Source organism: Gobio gobio, assembly GCF_949357685.1.
Source record: "Gobio gobio genome assembly, chromosome: 8".
In the NCBI taxonomy this organism is placed as follows: Eukaryota; Metazoa; Chordata; class Actinopteri; order Cypriniformes; family Gobionidae; genus Gobio; species Gobio gobio.
In genome coordinates, this window is record NC_137114.1 from 36007999 (window position 1) to 36029144 (window position 21146).

Consider the following 21146-nt stretch of genomic DNA (forward strand, 5'->3'; position numbering starts at 1 on the left):
GCCTGAGCCAAATCCCACCGCATACAAGCCATACATGATGCAGTTGGGATCCACGTTCTTGTTGCTTTTGGAACAACATTAGTATTAAAAAAACAAATCTGTCATTTACTCACCCTTATGTCCTTCCAAAACATTGTTAACGTTAACTCAAACGGTAATGTAAAGTTGAAATAAAATAAAAAATTAGTTGAAAAAGTTTTTCAACTATATGAAAAACTTAAACTTAAAAATTTGAAATGTTGGCTGAATAATCATCCCTGTTTCTATTAGTCTATTCGGAATTAAGCATTTCTTAAACTGAAATAAGTATTAAAATGACTAAAACTGAACTAAAAATAAATTAAAGCTAAATAGAAATGTTTAGAAACTTAAAAAAAGACAAAAGCATATAACAAAGTTACTAAAACTTGAACTAAACTGTTGATAAAGTGTATCAATAGCGCTAAAATAAGTGTTCCAAATCTGAAGTACTTGCTCTCTTCTGATTTTATCATACAATGAAAGCAGCTTGGGTCCAAAATAAATCTAAATATATATATATTTTTATAAGACTACAGGTTTGGAACGACATCCATTGCATTCTTCGTATACATATATACTGCATACGTATACAGTTCATGCATTTCCTGAGAATCGAACCCATGACCTTGGCATTGCTAGCATTGTTAAAACTATGCTGTACTGTTTGAGCTATAGGAAACTGTTTTAGACCAGCTTTCAAGCCAATGGCAATGTGTCTATCTAGATCTACAAAATCCAGTGAGACACAACTAAGCAAATATTTAATGACTAAAAAGTTCAAAAAATAGGAAATGTATTAATTGTTGTTGTTCAACAGGACCAGCAAAAGATGTTTATCCAGGAACCCGTTCTACTTGGCTAAATCACGATCAACTTTATTGATTGATGCAGTGTATTGATTCACCAAGTATTTTCACAAATATATGAAGCAGCTCTATTGCTGCCAAATATTAATTTCCTGTAAATGTCCAGTCCTTCAGTGGGAGGACAAGGTCTCTTGTTCTCAGTCTGGTAGATGTGATGTTCTCTACTTAGACGTATAGTTGACTTTCAGAACAGAACGTGACCTTCTCTGATGCCATTGTCCGTTTGCGAAGGGCAGGAATGCTAGCACACCTTGCATCAAGGTTACAGAGTTAATTGAACAATTACGGTGGACAGGACCTCCATTATGTGTGCGGAGATAGTGAGGATGCCGAGCGAGATCCCACACGCGATTAGATGAGGCATGATAGGCTAAAGACCAGCAATCGCTATGTGTGTGTGTGGTGCAGTTGCTAATGCTAATTGCACTCTTTCACTTGTAAATGTGTTTTTTTTGTGTGCGTTTCTGATCTCTTATATGTGCCAAATGTTGTGCAAATGATGTATCGCATACAATTTATCTGTCATTTTGAATTCACATGCTTCAGTTAGGTAACAACTTTGTCTCAAAAATTCTTAAGAACTATAAATGAATGTGGAGTATGCTGGTCAGTTTGGGTTTGGTATCTTGCAAATCTGAACACATTTTCAGACCTTTTTGTGATCTTATCAGAAACACTACACTGTGATAAATAATTTTTCAAAGGTGTGAATAAGACATTATTGCAGAACGTTTTACAAGAAAATACTATTACGTTTAATTTGACATTACTTCCCCTTTCTTTGTAATTGTTTATCAAATTTAATAGCAATTTCTGAGTGAATTTTCTACACCAGTTGTCTTTCACTGTAGGATTTATTCTGAAACAGTTTTCACTCCGAAATGGCGTCAATTTTACAAATAATTATAAAAAAAACAGCAAGTAACACATTGAATTAAACATGACATTTTTTTAATTCATGAAAAGACTGAAATGGTGTGTTATTACAAACTTTGAAAATCATTTTATCAATTGATCTTGCAAAAGTCTCCATTTGCGCTCCATTATATCTCATTGCTGATACACAATTGAGACATCGAAGAGATTGCATACGATTTTTCTTTCCTATGGGCAACAGAACATGGTCAAAGTGATGTATTATGGCTATTAGCACATTAAAGCACATCTCATACAGTCTCGCCAGCTCATGACTAAGCTGTTTTGAGCCATGATGATGTTGCTAGTGCCTGTCATGGGCTCACCTGAAATTAACGGGGCTTTATACAAGTTCATGTCATGTCAGAGGTGGCATCGACCCATATGATGAATCCGCTGATGTTGTGCTGGTTGTGTGAGTGTGTGTACCTTGCCAGGTCAGGTCAGAGGGGTAGTGTAGGGCTGTGGCATGTAGCCAGTATGACTGTGTTGTGATTTACTCAGAGCTGGCCAGCGGGCATCCCACGCCTGTGGGTATGGCATCATGCTGCTGGAGGGCAAGCTGGCCCTTTAAATGTCATAGAGATGGGGCCAGGATGAGCACTGCGGCCAAACAGACCTGGTTTGTGTGTGTGTGTGTGTTTAGATGTTGCTGTACGGCCACAAGCCCAGTTGGATTTAAAGAGAAAAAAGTTGTTGTTTCTCTTTATTTTATACTTTATTATATCCTTACCCATATACACAGTAAACTGTTTTAAGCGGTATGTAATATATAGCAAATCTCAACTGCTTGATTGTTATAAAAATGTTACCTATGTTATTGGCCAGCGATTATATTAAAAGTTGGATATATAGTACAACATTTTCCACATCCATATAGTATACTAATGTAGGGCAATATATACTATTAATAGAATATCTTAAAGGGTTAGTTCACCCAAAATTGAAAATGATTTACTCTCAAGTCATCCTAGGTGTATGACTTTCTTCTTTCAGACATTATATTAAAAGAAAAAGTCCTGGCTCTTCCAAGCTTTATAATGGCAGTGAATTGTTGTCGTTTTTGTAGTCCATAAAAGTGCATCCATCCATCATATAACTGCTCCACACGGCTCCGGGGTATTAATAAAGGACTTCTGAAGCGAAGTGATGCATTTGTGTACGAAAAATATCCATATTTAAAACTGTATATAGTAAAATATATATTCAACTTACGGAAAAAGTGTAGTGTCTCTCGCAGTTCAAAATGCTTACGCTACGTCTGACGACATTGCACACCAGTTACGTTTTTTTTGGGGTTTTTTTGTTACGGCCTTTATTAACCCCCCCGGAGCCGTGTGGAGCAGTTATATGATGGATGGATGCACTTTTATGGACTTTTCAACAACAATTCACTGCCATTATAAAGCTTGGAAGAGCCAGGACATTTTTTAATATAACTCCGATTGTATCCGTCTTAAAGAAGAATGTCATATACACCTAGGATGGCTTGAGGGTGAGTAAATCATGGGCTAATTTTCATTTTTGGGTGAACTAACCCTTTAACTGCCTGATTGCTTGTATCAACTATAAGGCATATATAACAGAACTGGCTCTCTTGTGTCTGCACTCATATATTTGGTGTTATTTGATAAACCATCACAAATACACAAATCTCAGTGGCTGTTTGAAAACACTTCCTTTATGTTTACCGGAGTATACCGATTAAGCATCACCTACTGCCAGAGAGTAAATTTGCATTTTGATTCAGCTTGTCTGGCTTTTTTTAATTATTTTTTTTACGCATTGGTCTGAAAGATCAATCAGACCAAATTTTCATTCAGAACATTCATGTTGGTGTGAACAGGCCTTCAGTCTGTGCAATACACTATGCAGGCGACAAGTGACTTTATCTTCATGAAGGAGTCATCAAGCATTTTGTTTCAAAACACAACACCGTCTTTGTGAGTGTCTCATTGAATCATTCATTCAACTGATGCATTCAAAAACACTGAATCATTCAAGAACGAACAAGTTAACCATCTTAGTGAGTCAGTGAGTCATTCTACAGATTCATTCAAAACATTGATTAATTCAGAAACAGATGTTCAGAAAGTTGGAGGCTGCATACAAAATCGCCTACTTCCCGACTATATAGTGGGCAAAATTCACAGTACTTATAAAAGAGTAGGCAAAATGTTCCCAGATTAGACTTAGGTTGGCTGTCTTTATATGTTTTGTCATTGAATTATTCATTTCTGAATAAACGAGTCATTGAATCATACATTCAACCAATTTGTTAAAGAACACTGATTCATTTAAGCATGAACAAGTTGACTGTCTTTGAGTCATTGAATCATTCAACTGATTCATTCAAAACATTGATTCATTATGAAACAAAACAAGTTGACTGTCTTTATCTGTGAATCATTGAATTATTCATTTAACTGATTTGTTGGAAAAACAGATTTATTCAAGAAGGTAAAATTGACTGTTTTAGTAAGCGAGTAAATTAATCAACTGATCTGCAACAGTTAGCCAGTAAAACCAGTAATATATTGCATTATGTAATGTACTAAATGTCAGTGCAGTATACGCCTATACTCTAATGCATTTATTATAATAATAGTAAACACTAAACAGTGTTTTTCTATTTTTTCAAAACCCAATAAAAGTAATTTATTATGTTTTTGGAAATTAAATCAGTTATGGTTATAAGTATGTTTTATTTGAACTAGTATGTTACCACTTATCATCCACCCAGATTACCCTAGCAACTGCATAAGGAGTGTGCTAAAAACACTCAAAACTCATTAATATTATATCTTCACACTAAAAAATTAAACTTCAGAAAATGTAAAAATATAGTTAACATCATTATAGTTTATTTCAATACACATTTGACTGTTCTTTTGTCTTTCAGCTCTTCTGTTGGGGGTCTCGGACTGACATAGCCTCGGCCAATCACAGCCTGAGTTAGAGGTGGCGGCCCATAGGGGACGTGATGGCGGCCATGCCGTTCGTCAGTGAGGGGAAGTGTGTGAGTGTGGAGTGGGACTTCTTACAGGGGCTCCTCGCCAAACCCCCCACCTTACCCTGGTGAGGACAAACACACACACACACACACACACACACACACACACACACACACGCGCACACACCTTGATGAATAATTTTCCTGAACACAATTCAACAATTCAATTTCTCTCTCAAGCTTTTGCTTTTGCCACGGCTCAGTGTAAGCCGTTGGTGTGGATCCATTAGCAGGAGATTAACTAAGTTTTAGTAGAATTATTAATGTCCGCTCAGCTGTGGAGGATATAAAACTAAACAGAATCAATGGCTCTGTATTGATTGAACCCTCCAGGGTCGTCTTACTACAACGATGAGATGTTCTAGCTAGGAGACTTTTTTTTACTTGGAACAATGCTGTTTACACTCCGAGAAATCTCACAGGACCGAGCCACTGATCGACTGACTTAACCTGACACATACAGTATAGTGATATTCTGTTTAAACTTCGGCTTTTATTTTTGACAGAATACTGCTGAAAAGCTATAAACTTCTGCCCACAAAAATGTTGGAAATTATGCAACTATGTAAATAAAGTGAACCTAGAGCACGATGCGTTCCCAAATGCATGTTAAACTCGCAGCACATGCAGAGATGGACTTCGCTGCATTTACTGCCAGGAAGCTCTCAGACGATGAATAAACCAGATCACGTTTATTTGCATGCCGCCCTTCGCTTTGAAACACGCAGAGCATCAGACTATACTGTTATTTAATTATATCACAGCCTTTGATTTGATAATCAAGCTAAGCTCTATCGAGATTATCGTGCAGCTCCATTATTTTAATTTTGCACTTGATATCATTTTTATTAGTTTTCATCAACTCTCAAACGCTCTGCCGTTCCCTCGCACACACATAAAGGTTATAAACTATTGTTAAAAAGCTAAATCAAATAAGTTTGCTGATTTACACACTCCATCCCTTAAAACACAACCCAGTCCTGTCTAAACAAATAAATTAGTCCCTTTTCAATTTGAGGAACTGACTCTTTTGTGTGTGCTTTTTGGCAGTTCCCTTTTATTCTATGGGTCCCCCTCTTCACACACACACAGACACATTTTTCCGCGCCGTCCCTCCCTCCCGTGCTGATACTGCCCTGCATCTGCAGGATGAATGAGAATCAATGTCACAGACACAGAAAGAGAGCGAGGCGCGTTCGGCTCAGTCTTTCAGTGCAGTCACAAATTGTAGAGTCGCCGTGACAACATAATTCCTCCACTCAGGCCCCATTGAGAGCGAGTCGATATCCAATCACAGCGACAGCTACCTGGGCCTGCCTCCGCGACAGCCCCTCCCTCCATTGATCCCTCAATCAAGACTGGGGCTCACCACCCGGGAGGGAGCCTGGGAAAGAGACGCAGCGATTGGATTTGGGCTGGACGCTGGCGCAAGACTTCTGATGTAAGATAAGGCCTCCTACCGGCTACAGTGAACCTGATCATGGGTCAGCCATCACACTCTTGAGACACTTGGAAAAAGCGTGGAGCACAGCTGATGGAATCAGAAAAGATTCAGAGTGACACCTTGTCACTTATTGTCGATCTCCAGTGAGGGTTCTGCTGGAAATGACATCACACAACCTTAATAAAGTTAGGTTAGGTTTGATTGTTAGTAATCAAAATGTTATTCGATCTTCCGTTGAAACAACAGACTACTACTTCTTCTATGGTGACAAATGCTGGACTTCTCTAATCATTTAGTCCACTCAGACCCCACCCCTGTCTCATGATCGAACGCAAGCTCGCATTCAGATCTGCCTTCATACAATCAACCGTTGTTCTTTTGGAGAGGATTGTAGATACTAAATCTTTTTTTAAATTATATATTCCATTATTATTATATATTATTGTTATTATATGGTAATATTTTCTCCTTTCTTTGGCTCTAGTTTTGACTATTCTTTTGTAAGACTGCCCTTGTGTACCTTCTTTCCATTATGTTATGTGCACACCATGGGCACATCTAGACAAAACAAGGACTAGGCCTTGGACACACGCAATCACACGCAAACAGAATCTCAAGACACACACATACATTTAAACATTAAGGGCCCTATTTTGACGATCTGAGCACATGGTCTGAAGCGCATGGTGCAGGTGCACTTAGGGCGTGTCCGAATTCACTTTTGCTAGTTTAATGATGGAAAAAAAGGTCTGCACGCCAGGCACATTGGTCCAAAAGGGTTGTACCTAGTCTCTTAATGAGTCATGGGTGTGTTTTGGGCGTAACATGCAATAAACCAATCGGAGTCTCATCTCCAGTTCCCTTTAAAAGCCAGTTGCGCTTGCACCATGGCGGATTCGCTATTTACATGGCAGAATTTGTGAGCGGAAAGACTGAACGCTTCTCCAGAGAGGAATCCTTTTATTTTGAATATTTAAAAAATGTTTGTGCGCTGCTGCGTGTCCCTGTGTGTGTAAGAAGCAGAGTGTACGCACATTGTGTACCCGCTTATAGGTACATATTACTAACACGCGCTTTAAATAACACAAAAAATGCTGCGCTATAGACTTTAGAGCAGGTTTCAGTTGGTCAATGGTGCAATCGTTTTCAGTTGCCTCAGAATAGCAATGCGCCAACACTGAGCCTGAACACACCTCAGACCATGGGCGAACAGATGGGCGTGAGTGCATACATTTGCTATTTAAACAACGGTAATATATGGTAGGGATTGATCTTTGAGTACTGTGATTGGATGAACTGGACCTCGTAGATGATTCTGCTTTATCTTGTGTATAAATATGACCTTTCTTCCTTAATAAACTTGAAAATCTTATGGTATTACACTGGCTCTGTGTCTGCTTGATATTTCTCCCGAGATCTCCCGCTGCTGCTGCTTCCACACATCACAAGGGTTGAGGCGCCTGTTTTCAACTGATGACTGATAGCTTTGAGGCAGTTTAGATAGTGTATATATATATATATATATATAAATATATATAGCATATATAAAATCTGAGTTGATTTCTGGTTAATGCCTGCAACCTTGATGTTATGCACAATAACACATTATAATTGTATAATCACTGTTGTTCTTCCTCCTTCTCTTCCTTTCCGTCCTGTCTTATTTTTCACCAGCTTGCAGAACTTGAGGAAGGAGAAGTCGCGCAATGCAGCTCGTTCTCGGCGGGGTAAAGAGAACTTTGAGTTCTTCGAGCTGGCAAAGATGCTTCCCCTCCCCGGGGCAATTACCAGCCAGCTGGACAAGGCCTCCATCATCCGCCTCACCATCAGTTACCTGCACATGAGACACTTTGCCAGCCAGGGAGACCCACCCTGGAGCCCTCTAATGGAGGGAGAGAACAACTGCAACAAAGGTAAGCGTACTCATTACACCCGAATGTGAATTTTTAGACTGGCTTACTTAATATGCCAAAGAAATTAGTATGGACAAACAGTTTTGGGTTTTGCAAACCTGTTACCAAAATATGGGACATATATAGGTCAAAATACATTTTGACATTTTTTATAGGTATAAACATTAAATCAACAGGATTTTTTCATTATTAATAATTGTTTTTTAAAATTAATATAATAATAGAAATTATTTGTATGTACAATTATATGTTATATATTATATGTATTTTGGCAGTATTGGCTACTGATTTGGGACCAGATGTTTTTTGTAGTTGTTAAACGTATATGATAAAAAGTATTCAGTTAACTTTTTGCATAAATTACAGAAAATATTTGTTCAAATTTCTTCATAAACGGGTGTTTTCCTTATTTATAACATTTGAAACAGCAGGCCTGATTGAAGATACCCCGAGTACACAGTAAAGATGAGCAATGAGAAATCGTGAGATCCTCACTACATCTCACATATTTTGAGGCAGATTTATATGAGCCTTTCATGGACAGCATCAATCCTGACGTCGATTTGTATTTGAGGTGCCATTAACAGAGGAGATGACTTTGAGTGAACCACGACAAAACTCAAATCGAACATGACAGTGGCGGCCTGTCGATGAATACAAATGCGTTATTAATTTAAATTATGAATTTAAATGGAATAGGCTATTATTGTCTTATAGGTCGCTCGTGTACGTCGCTTGGGATAGTCTCACGTCGAAAATTGCCGGAGAAGCAGAGAGAGCGCTTTCACATGCACACACAGAACGACACACACACAGAAAAGTAATTGAGATTGCGCCACAAGAGTAATCACTCGCAGTCATGCGGAGTTAAACACGGCTCATCTGAAATAATGCATTTGCTAGTTCACTGGCAAATTATTGCAGCATACAGACTGTATACAGATTGTAGGAGCAAAATCTACTGTCAACGGCATCATCAGGATACATATTCCTTTCTTATGTCTCTTTTCTGAGGGAGGCTCTGTCATTTGAGTTTAATTTGAGAGCAGGGTCATTTGGCTTCTCAAATGCACTCCGTCGTTCATTACATCCTCTGATAGGTTCATCTCAATTGTGAAGTGAACAATAGATCTAACAGCCAATTAGCCGCTGCCAGTGTGTAGGGCTGTGTGGAAGCCGGCGGGGATGAACAAAAGAGCCAGAGCCCTCGCTAAAGCTTGTTAACAAGTGGCCAGACCAAGGAAGTCTGTTTCTGAGAGATGGTCCTTTTGTAGCTCGCCTGCGAGCCTCATTATACCTGCCGCATCAAAGCGATCCGGTCCTGTTAAAATACCTGGGCGAATGTCTCTCTTTCTGCTTGCTGTTTTTGTCTGTCTGTCTGTCTCTATATTCTGTTTCAAAGCCTAGTGAGCTGCTGTCTGCTGTTCAACAGTCAGTCTAGTGTTCAACAGTCAGTCTAGCCATTAAAAATGTAGTAAACTACCATCTAAGCATGGTTAATTACACGATTCGATTTTTAAATAATGTATATAACCAATAATAACTGATATGAAATATAAAATCTGATGATTATTAACAGCAGGGTTATCTGATAACATGAATTTATGCTTAAAATATCAAAACTAGCAAATGGGCTAGTTAATATTGAGTACACTGGCGTTCAAAGTTTGGGAAATTAATATGATTATTCAGCAAGGACACATTAAATTGATCAAAAGTGGCAGAAAAGACATTTGTAATGTTACAAATGCTGTTCTTTGAACTTTGTTCATCAAAGAATCTTAAAATATGAAGCTGTTCAACATTGATAATAATCAGAAATGTTTCTTGAGCAGCAAATTAGCATATTAGAATGATTTTTGAATGATCAAATTTAGAATGATAATTTTTTTTATAATAGAATTCATATTTTCTCGTTTTATTTGCATTATCTTATAATTTTAGTGTAGAATGAGTAAAGCTGTTTGTTGTTGGTATGACACAAAGGTTTAAAAGTAAATTTTTTAGGCTGCTCTGCCTCAGCGGTCTAACAGCGCTCATCAATGTCAAAATGATTGAGATGACCAATTAAATCAAACAAGGCGGGGCTTATTGTCACAATTTTTTATTGAAAATATGTGATTATGAATCATGTAATTCATAACCGAATGTGGCGAGACAGGAAACATTTGCGTTTTCGACACATCAGAACTATAAGGCATCTTTCACCAGGGCTGTTATGCTAAAAATGTAGCATCATTTCACCCTAACACTGTGTTCTATATAGACAGCAACTCATGTGACATCCTCATTAAAAGCCCACAGTGAGTTTGTGGTATCTAGTTAGTCAGCTCAGTAGATTTTGGAACAGAGCTAATGTCTCTCACACACCCACTCAACCAAATGCATACTATAACCTGATCGAAAGAAAAACCACACAAAGGGTAGAAGAAATTATCTGTGTGATTTGTAATTATAGAAATTAACTATATAACGAGGAGAGCATAATTACAAGGGTTGTCTAATTGCCATTATTACTGAGGGGAAACAAGTAGGCTACAATTAGGTGTGTAGATGTGTGTCTATTTGTGTTTGTGTAGTTAATAAACATACCTATGAGGAAGTGAACAGGGTCAAACTGTGATATTAGGTATGTGTGGTAGTGTGTAGACACAAATGCCACCTGAGAGTTGATGAATGTAGACCGCTATGAGAAACCAAAGGATATGATACGGATGAGAGTCTGAGAGCCTGATCGTCACACTTGAGAATATCTACAACAGATTGCTGAAGTAAGGCAGACTGCCCTTTAATCGTACATTAACCCACAATCAGGAACTAAAGTTCTGTTTTAAAAGAAATTAATGTCATTATGAACCACATGCTGTACATTCAGCTATAGTATAACGTTATGTATATTATTAATAAAAAAACTGTACCATCTGATGTACTGTACTGAAAGTACCCTACTACCTTACTAACTATTAACAAGCGGTAATTAGGAGTTTATTGAGGCAAAAGTCGTAGTTAATAGTGAGAATTGGACTTTAAACTAAAAGTTTGTTGCGCATTACCCCCATTGATATGGTCAGTCAGACCAAAGAAGGCGGGCTTTACTGTTCACATAAATAACGCAAATTCCAGTGCAACAGTTTTACCGGTGAAAGATGTGTTGAAGGATTATATGTTTGTTCGGAGCATTTTGTTTTATAAACGCGGCACAGTGTAATGGAGAGTTCACAAAGAAACGTTTGTTGACCGATGAAGTAGTAAAAAGATTTCATAATGCTTTGTCTGTAAATGACGTTTTACATGGATAATGTTTTCCCATTCTTACTCTCATACAATACCGAGTGGGCGTTGATACCGTTTCCTATGCAATGATGTTAGCCAATCATAGCAGTGGCTGTTCACTGATAAGAGCCGCCCCTTAGAAATGGATCATTTTAGACGATATAAATAATTGTTTTATTTTTTATTTTTATATTTTTTTTGTACAACAAAACTTTATTAACATTATAAGTGAACCTCAAGGAACATTTAAAACAATTAATCTTTTTTTTTACTGTTCACTTTCTTTTTCTTTATTCCCTTAAATCACTTTAAATTATTTAATTCCTTTAGGCATTCTTATGGCTTTGGAGTTAAATAAACCACACTAATAAACTTAATTTATGCAGACTTTTAACACTAAAAAGAAAGACTATCGTAATATAAAAAATGTCAAAATGCTATTTTAGCACATTCAGTTGGTAAAAATGAATTGCGAGTGATTGCTGGAATCGACTGGAATAGCTGCAGCTGTTCAGTGAATGTGTCCTGGTGATGCTGTTTGCTGGAATGAGCTGGGCTGGTACGGTCATGATGCATATCTCAAACTGCAGTGCAGGAATGTGAGTCCAGGTCGGGCTCCTCTCAGGGCGGACGCTGACGGCGGGTGCGAGCGGCGTGAAGCGGGGGAGGGGAGGCTGTGCGCGCTGGTGGGGGGGGGGGGTTTGGCTTTTGTCTGCTTCCCACGTTTCAAAACCAGGACTGAAAAATGAATAGACAGAGGAAAATCAATTGCATGACCTTCACACAGGGCGAGAGTGAAAGAGGGAGGAAGAGAGAGGGAAAGAGACGGGGAGGGCGAGACGAGGAGTAATGGAGGGACGATGAGGGACAAGAGGAAAAGTAAAATGGCTGTGACACAAAAAAAGTGATATTTTATCTCTCTTTATGAGCTGTGCGTATACATGTGTTGTGTGTGTATGTGCGTGTGAGTGTGTAGTTGTACAGGCTCTGCCGGGGGAATGACAGTCTTTATGGATAATGGGGTGATTAAACCTTTTATGTCCGACCGTCAGACCTATGGCCCTTAAAAGGATACATGCACATATATTATCCCGCAGTGCATGTGGATCAGCAGATCAAGTACAAAACAAGCGGCTCCAGTTTTAAACCATTTTCGTACAGTTTGTTATTAGTTAGTGGCATTTGCTAAGTCAAGCATCACTATTACTGTTGCTCATATTTAGGGTCTACCTTAAGTATTAAACTGGTGCATAACTCATCCATAACCATTTGTTATGCAGATCTGAATAACTCGCACCATGCAGCTTGTTGAAGACGTACTGTTAAATTTATAAGCGACTGGACAATAAATCGGTCAGAAAATCCTGATGTACACTAGAAGGACCTGAGTAATTGAGGTCGTCTTTTGTATCTTTTTTTTGTCAAAATATTTAAGCATCCTTAAAACAAGGATTAATTTACCTAAATTAGAAAGTGATTTGTTGTTTTGAAAAAAATATATTCATACATTTTATTTTTAAATAGAAATATATGCATATTCTTAAATTGAATTAGGTTTAATAAAATTTAATAAAAACTGTAATTGTTGTTTTAAATGTGTAATCTAATATTATATAATATAATTAATATAATAAAATATCCACAAATACAGTTTTTTTCTCACTCAAAAAGAGAGATTTATATGCAATTTTTTGTAGGCCGGTCATTTTTGATCGGGAACTCCACAAGTATTACAAGGTGGGGAAAAAATCCCCCCCAAAAAAATAAAAAAAATAAATAAATAAATAAATAAATAAATAAAATTTTCAGGAAAAAAGAAAAGCCCCGAACGCAACATAAGGGCTAGAAAAGGAATATCTGAAAACTATTTATCTTTTCTTTATTGACTGCAGGAAGGCCTTCAACTGTGTCATTCCTGGAAAACTATGGACAGCTCTATTGCAAATGGGAATAGAGTGGTGCAGGGATGACGTCAAAACCCGGAAGGATAATTCTTCGCTCTGGTTCCCTCACGAATGCTGTTTTTCAATTTATATTTAAAATAATGCCTGTGGTAAACACAAGTTGACGATACTTTGACGTTTTGTTCTAAATTGCACACACCCATATTGATTTTATTAAAAAAGAGATGAATATATATTTCTGATAATTAATTAGATGAGAACTTTTGGGGTGTGGGTTTGTGCAGTTTACGTTGTTGAACAAAATGTTCAAATATTGTCAAATTATGTTTACCACCTACCTTATTAAAAACCCCATAGGAGAATCTCAAGGGATTTGATGTTATCCCTGCACCACTCTTTACCAAAACATGTTGTTAAGCTAATTTAAAATCTTTATGACGGTAAAGAAGAGACGGTTAAATACGGAAATACGAGCTGGTTTACGGTTCAAAAAGGTGTACGACAGGGCTGCAACTTGTCACCATACCACCATAAATCTTTTTTATTAATTTAATTGTATTAATATTGGACTTTTTAATAAAATTTAAATAAACTTAATTCATATTATTATTATTGGGGCTGTCAAACTGAATGTGTTACACATGCGATACAATTTGTTCAGTTTACGCATTAGGGTTAGGATTATGAGGGTTATTAACGCAGCATCCGTTTTTTCCAGAATTTGGCTAGTTACATTAGGCCTACAGTATATAATGCGATAAGAACGCAGTGCGGAATCTCCTGTCTGTGTCAAACACACGGCTCATGCGCACCGAAAGCCGCTTCAGACAGCGTTTGAACGGACAAAAACACGCAAAATTATGCCAAAAGTATTTTGTTGAGTATCCTCGCAAGAGGTTAAATGTGTTAGATGAAGTCTTAAAGCTGCACTATGTAACTTTCCCGTCCACTAGAGGTCACCTGTTCAAAACAAAGGCGTAGTTTGATGACGCCAAGTTTGAGCGCAGAATCTTGGGACATGGTCTTCACCTCACAGCCGGTGGAAAAGAATCGGGATACGACTCGGGCAGAAATCATGTTCATGCATGTGATTTATTAACGTTAATGTAGTATGAAACAGAAGCAGGAGCGATTGTTAATAAGAAGCGCGCAACACCTCAAGAGCAGCGGGACATTTATTATGCCACAGTCGCCGGCGCCATTTCCGCTTTTCCGGTCATGAGTATGAGGTAACGCAGCTCTGTTTATCACATTAGACACATCTGAGTGTGTTGAAAATTATGTTATGACATTACTCTGTGTTTTCTCAGCGGCTGCTATGACACTTGTTCACACTGCAGTAAGAGTAAAGCATTTCTGCAAAATAAAACCGGAAACTGAGGACAACGCAGATATGAGGCCATCGACAGGCGACTCCCTCACACGTCCCGGTTCCTTGGTTAAAATAGCATTTTACATAGTGCACCTTTAAAGGGGCTATATGCGTTTTTCTGAAATTTAAACTCGCGACTGACACTTGTGGCCAAAAAACAGAACTGCTCTCATTTTCTGCTCGCTCTCGCAGCGGTGGTGACGTCACATCCGCAGACAGCGCGGGAAAAGACGACCCGCCAGAAAATAGGAAAAATAGGAGACAGGCTTATAGGTGCACCCACTGTGAGCGGACAAGGTGTCAGTATGCTCATCAGGAGATGTTTGAGTCATAAATGGTAAAATAAAAAGGCTATTGTTACGTTTATTTTGGGGAAAAAGTTGCATATAGCCCCTTTAAACGAACAAAGAGTTATGAGAAAATGTGTATCAGATCCACGTCATGTGCGACAGGTCTTAAAGTGGCAGCAGCCTAATAAACCTGCTGCTTTCTGTCATTAATGTTAATCACAGAACAAAAGAAATAGAGAAAATCACTCTGCTCTTGACTGAATAACTTTTGTAGCTTTAATAAGGATTAATCTATATTTAATTTATAACGTTTGCAGTGAAGACTGTGAAGTATTTGATAACTTTATTCATATATATATTCTACCTGTTAGACCTACCTGAAAATCTTAAAGCACTGTTTACAAGGTTACATGAGTCAAAAACAACGAAAGCAATAACTTTTTGTGCATTTTGACAGGGCAAGTAAAATCTAAACCGGTCTGATTGGGCCAGTAGAAAAAATTGAGCCCTGATATATTAAAGGGCACAGGTAAATGTGACATTTGTTATGGCTTAATTATAATTAATGGCTAAAATTTAGGGGGGGAATCAATTTCGTAGAGACATCAGTAGCTGAATTACTATCAGTTATGCCTTCTTTCATATTTCAAATATAGGCTACTGTATTTATGTTGTTTCTACATTAATTTGGAGTAGGGATGAAACGGTATGGAAATTTAACATCACAATTATAGTGACCCAAATTATCACGGTTATCAATATTATCACGGTTTTGTTCAAACGAGATGAAAGTATTCAAAAAGAACAGATGCACACACTTAAAACATTTCAACAAGTTTTATATTTTGAAATTCAACAAACAACAAATAACTAAAGCAGCTCTATGCACTTGATTCTATGAGCTTGATTCTGTGGGATTTCCTTCCTTAATGGCCTCAATAGCAACGCATAATGCATAAATAATAATAATTTATCGTAAATATAATCTCTAATATTATCTCTGTAAATATATTCTCAAGCAATATTCTCATCAGTGTTCAGCAGTGATGCATTTAAATCTAGCATGTTTTGTGTTAGAGCCCAAACAGTATCCTAGTGAAATAATGCATATCCATATTTCCATATGATTTGACAGTTTAATTATTAAATATCAAAATGTGTGCATCATACCTGACACCTAAATGATCACTTTACAGTCAGTTTTATGACTGTCATTCTCTTCAAATGCTATTGAAGTTTGAAACGTGTATAACGTTACCAATGTTGTATGTAACTTTAGAGACGGTCCCTAAATTCGCCTGCGTTATGCCAGTCATATCAGATGCGCTGTGGTTCTGCTGTGTTTTTAAAACAATTTTCGCTGCTGAAATAGAACAAAAACAGTCCAACACTGTATGATGAGTGAATCTCCTGCGTACATCGCACGTTTATCTCTGCTTTGAGTGCAGATTTCAGGGAGTGAGCGCGGCGCGCGCTCTGAACGCCTCTGATTATGAGACATTGCATTCATAAACTCAATATAAACACGCGTGAGTGGTTATAATGCGCAACGCGATTATAACAGACGGCGTTTGAGAAGACTATTATAAGTTCAACAGCCAGAGTGACTAGTGTGCAGCCGAAATAACGTTAACTTATACCCGCAAATGGCGGTTGTTAATGTCAAGCCCTGAATATTATCCCTTAAATGTCACCCTAGTCTTGTCTGAATTTGTTCGCTTCATATTATTTGCCAGACATAGCTTTGGTATTGAGGTCAAAGTCCACTTGCCTTGCGTTCGTAGTTTTGAAGTGTTCCCCCTATTACAGCGACTTTCTTCTGGCATGTTCTGCAGACAAGGGTGACCATCTTCGATTAAGTTTCCCTCAGGACTTTTGTAAAAGGCAAAATATGACCACGCCTCAGATTTGGTCCTTTTAGAGGGCTGAACAATCTCCAGGCGCTGTCACTGCCTTCTTCCATTTCTTCTCATTCAAAAACAACCGTGCGCTGCGCCAGACTGACGCTGACTGGACAAGATTTACCGCGAGTTTTCACAATCGTGATAATCACACGCGGTTTTAATGATAATTAAATTTTCTACGATATTACTAACCGTCACTAAATTTTATCGTGGTTTATCGTGAAACCGGTAATCGTTTCATCCCTAATTTGGAGATTAAATGTGTAATGATTACACTATAAAAATATATAAAAAACTTTAATGTTAGTTGCGATTAATCACGATTTAATTCCAGAAAAATTTGCGATTTTTAATTATAATTTTTTTAATCGATTGACAGCACTAATTATATTACACAATTTTGTTTTTCAATCAAAATGATCATGTCAGTCACACCAGGAAAGATGGGATTGTGGTCTTGCTTTCCAGTAAAAATATCTAAACATCATTAAAACGATATTAATTTACTTAAAATGTTCATGTTTAAAAAAAAAAAAAATGTAAATGCCGTTTTAAATACATTTAGGGGGGTTTATTATTAAAAGAAGAAACAATATTTTGATATTGTTTGTTGTATTACCCTTCACAATTTTGCTTCTCGCATAAATGTATTGTGTTTTAAAGATGTTTTTAATGTGAAACTAGACAAAAGCAAACATTTTCAATAATGTGCTGGCTGCTGAGTTTTGCATTGGCAAGCATCATTTTTTTCAGAGAATTTTTTCAGCGCAGGTCAGTGCAGCTATGTTTAGCAGTTTTGGAATTGAGTAAGTTCCTGAGTCGCACACATTTCCTTTTGTCCAGGTCTCGCACTCTCTGTGACACAGTCTTGTTTTTGACTTTCACACCATCTTTCTCTTTCTCCTTCCACTTGTTTCTTTTACTCTCCCTCCTGCCAGCTCTCAATGTCTGTCTGTCTCTCCTATTTTCAAGCATTTAAAGCACTGAGGGCTTTTAAGGGACGTTAATTGCACTCAAATTATGTTCGACCGTGCTAGGAGAGAGGTAACAGCTTAGAAAGAGGGAGAGCGAGAGAGGGAGGGATGGCAGAGTGAAAGGATAATTGCAGCGGAGAGGGACATTGCGACTGGAGACGCTTTCTCTGCCTCTTTTCGTCTGTCTGAGAGTCATTCCTCCTGTCTCATCCATGAGGTTAGAGGTGGGGGGAGCGCAGGCCACTTTACATCCACCGCCCTGTAAACAAGTTGCTAGGCGATCGGCCTACGATTCCCATCAGCCAACTGGACTGAGCATACCAACATGGAATGAAAGGCCAACCTTGCAGTTTCCATAGTAACCTTCGAACTTCGTTAAAAGGTTTTCAGCTTGAAGGAGGGGAAGAAGGAAGAGGAAAGAAATGAAAAAGAGTTAAATTTAGATGAGTGTGGAGGAGAAGAAAGTCAAATGTCTTAAGTTATTTCATTCTTTTATGTGCTTCAACGTCCTAAAGACCCTCAAAGCTGACCCATGAGTCAAGCTGGAGTTAACATGAACCTGTTATTTCTCAGAGGTTTCTCGTTCATAACTTCTCAGTTAGGATTCATTCTTTAACTTGCTCTCAAATGTTTCTCTAAAAATTCTGTAAGGAAAATAAAAATAGAACTAAATGAGATGATAGCCAACACAATAGAATAAATAGAAGAAAAAATATTTGCCTTTAGAGTTAAAATTTTGAAACAGAATTGTGTAAGATGATAAAACATTTATTCAAATAAAATATTTAATGTATCTTTAATATTTAATGTAACACAATTTTGTGAGGTTTATGCTTAAAACATGTTAGTATTGATTTGTATTTTTCATGTGTATATTTTAATATTTACTTGTTTTAAGAATAGACACTCACTAAATGTAAAATATATTATAATATAAAATGTATTTATATTTAGTTAAAATATTAAATATTTAACGTAATATATTTATAAATGATATAATAAAATATTACATATATAAATATATATACATATAGTTTTAATAAAACAAAATAAAAACTATTTTCAGTAAGAACAAAAACTGAAAAACAAGCATTTCCTGAAGTTATACTAATCTTGTTATCTTGCTTTATTTTGTCCTGTAAAATCCTGTATATATAAAATATGTATATATAAATTGTAATTATGCATATAATTGTAATATTTAAATCTTGTCATTATATTAATTGCAATATTTAATATACAAAATGTTTAATATTATATATATATGTATATGTGTATATATATATATATATATATATATATATATATATATATATATATATATATATATATATATAATGTATGTGTATGTATATATATATATATATATATATATATATATATATATATATATATATATATATATATATATATATATATATATATATATATAAATATATATATATATAAATATATATATATATATATATATATAAATATATGAGACAGTAATTCACTTTATATACTTTTTTATATATACACAAGTTAAATATATCATATTTTAAATAAATAAAATACTTTATATTATAATATATTGCACATTTTGTGAGTGTGTTTATTCTTAAAACAGGTTTTTTAAACCTAAAATATACATGAAAAAGACAAATCATTAAAGTGTCCAATATTAACAAATTTTCTTTATCAGTTAGATCCTCTGTACCCCTAGGCTGAGCAACAACACCATCATTCTCACCCGCTGCCCTATTGGGCCTGGTTCGACTTCGCATTAGCCTCTGCTGTTGCGGCTGACTTTGGGAAATGAGGGCCGACCATTGTCCATCCATCAGGCAGTATGGCTCCTGTCAGCCCTGCCCTATAGCTGGACTGCATCACTCACAGACCCTGTGGGAAGACCCTCAGTGTTTGGATGAGGGGGGTTGCTAAACTATTCAATCGTCAACACGCATGTGACCCCCCAAAGACGAACAAGCAGTGCTCTGTGTACCCACAAGTACTGAGTGGTGATACCGCTTTCTGCGCCAGACCCCCTTTTCAAGACTCTGAATGGGTCAGACTCATTGATATTCCTGTGAGGGGACCCCATTCTTAAAGTGCCGCTGAGTTTTGGGGTGTGTAGTTTGGGTGCAGGGACTCATCTATGTGTGTACTTGTATGTTATTTTCAGTGTGTTCTAATGTTAAAAGAATTGTTCACCAAAAAATGAAGATCTTTCCGTTTATTTTGACATCCGCTTCAAACATTACAATGCTCATGATAACTTTCGTTAACTCTACAATAAGTACATCCACATTTACCAGCTGATTATTCTTCATCGGCGATGCCATAGAAATATGCGGAAAATGGAGGTCAAACGATAAATTCTAAAGATGGCTGGCTGAGAAAGAGAACTGAATCCGCTCCTGACAGGATGCTTTCTGTGCACGTGTTCCGAGTGGAACACGCATAGTAGCCTTTGTCTTTGGTTGCACACCTAAATGGTCAAATACACAAACATTTTGACAGAAATATGTCAAAATGCCAAGATGTTGACGTAAACACAGTCGATGTACACACTATGCGTTACTCGCTCGCTCGCTCACTCACTCAGTCAGTCACTCAGTCAGTCACTCACTCACTCACTCACTCACTCACTCACTCACTCACTCACTCACTCACTCACTCACTCACTCACTCTCTCTCTCTCTCACTCACTCACTCTCTCACTCACTCAGTCACTCACTCAGTCAGTCACTCAGTCACTCACTCACTCACTCACTCACTCACTCACTCACTCTCTCTCTCACTCTCTCACTCACTCACTCTCTCACTCACTCAGTCACTCACTCAGTCAGTCACTCACTCACTCACTCACTCACTCAGTCAGTCACTCAGTCAGTCAGTCAGTCAGTCAGTCACTCACTCACTCACTCACTCACTCACTCACTCACTCACTCACTCACTCACTCACTCACTCACTCACTCACTCACTCACTCAGTCTCTCACTCACTCACTCTCTCTCTCACTCTCTCACTCACTCACTCTCTCACTCACTCACTCACTCACTCACTCACTCACTCACTCACTCACTCACTCACTCACTCACTCACTCACTCACACACACACACACACACACGAAGAGGATTTATGCTCCTCAGCTGGTTACTCAACCTCACAGTAAAAGCCCTATCCAATTAATTCCATATTGCAACTTATTTTTGTTTGTTTTTAGTTGTCTATGGACCTAATTAAGTTACTATTATTGAAATGTTCTAGAAAA

General features: G+C 37.3%; 1 protein-coding gene across 1 annotated transcript in view; it reads left to right on the forward strand.

Annotated features, from left to right (window-relative positions):
* Positions 1–21146, forward strand: part of npas1 (neuronal PAS domain protein 1) — a 51720-nt gene that overhangs the window by 5869 nt on the left and 24705 nt on the right. Inside the window, exons 2-3 of the mRNA XM_079823542.1 lie at positions 4705–4880; positions 7934–8172. Coding sequence (XP_079679668.1) covers positions 4786–4880; positions 7934–8172 — 334 coding nt within the window. The 5' untranslated portion in view covers positions 4705–4785. The remainder of the gene's footprint in view (positions 1–4704; positions 4881–7933; positions 8173–21146) is intronic.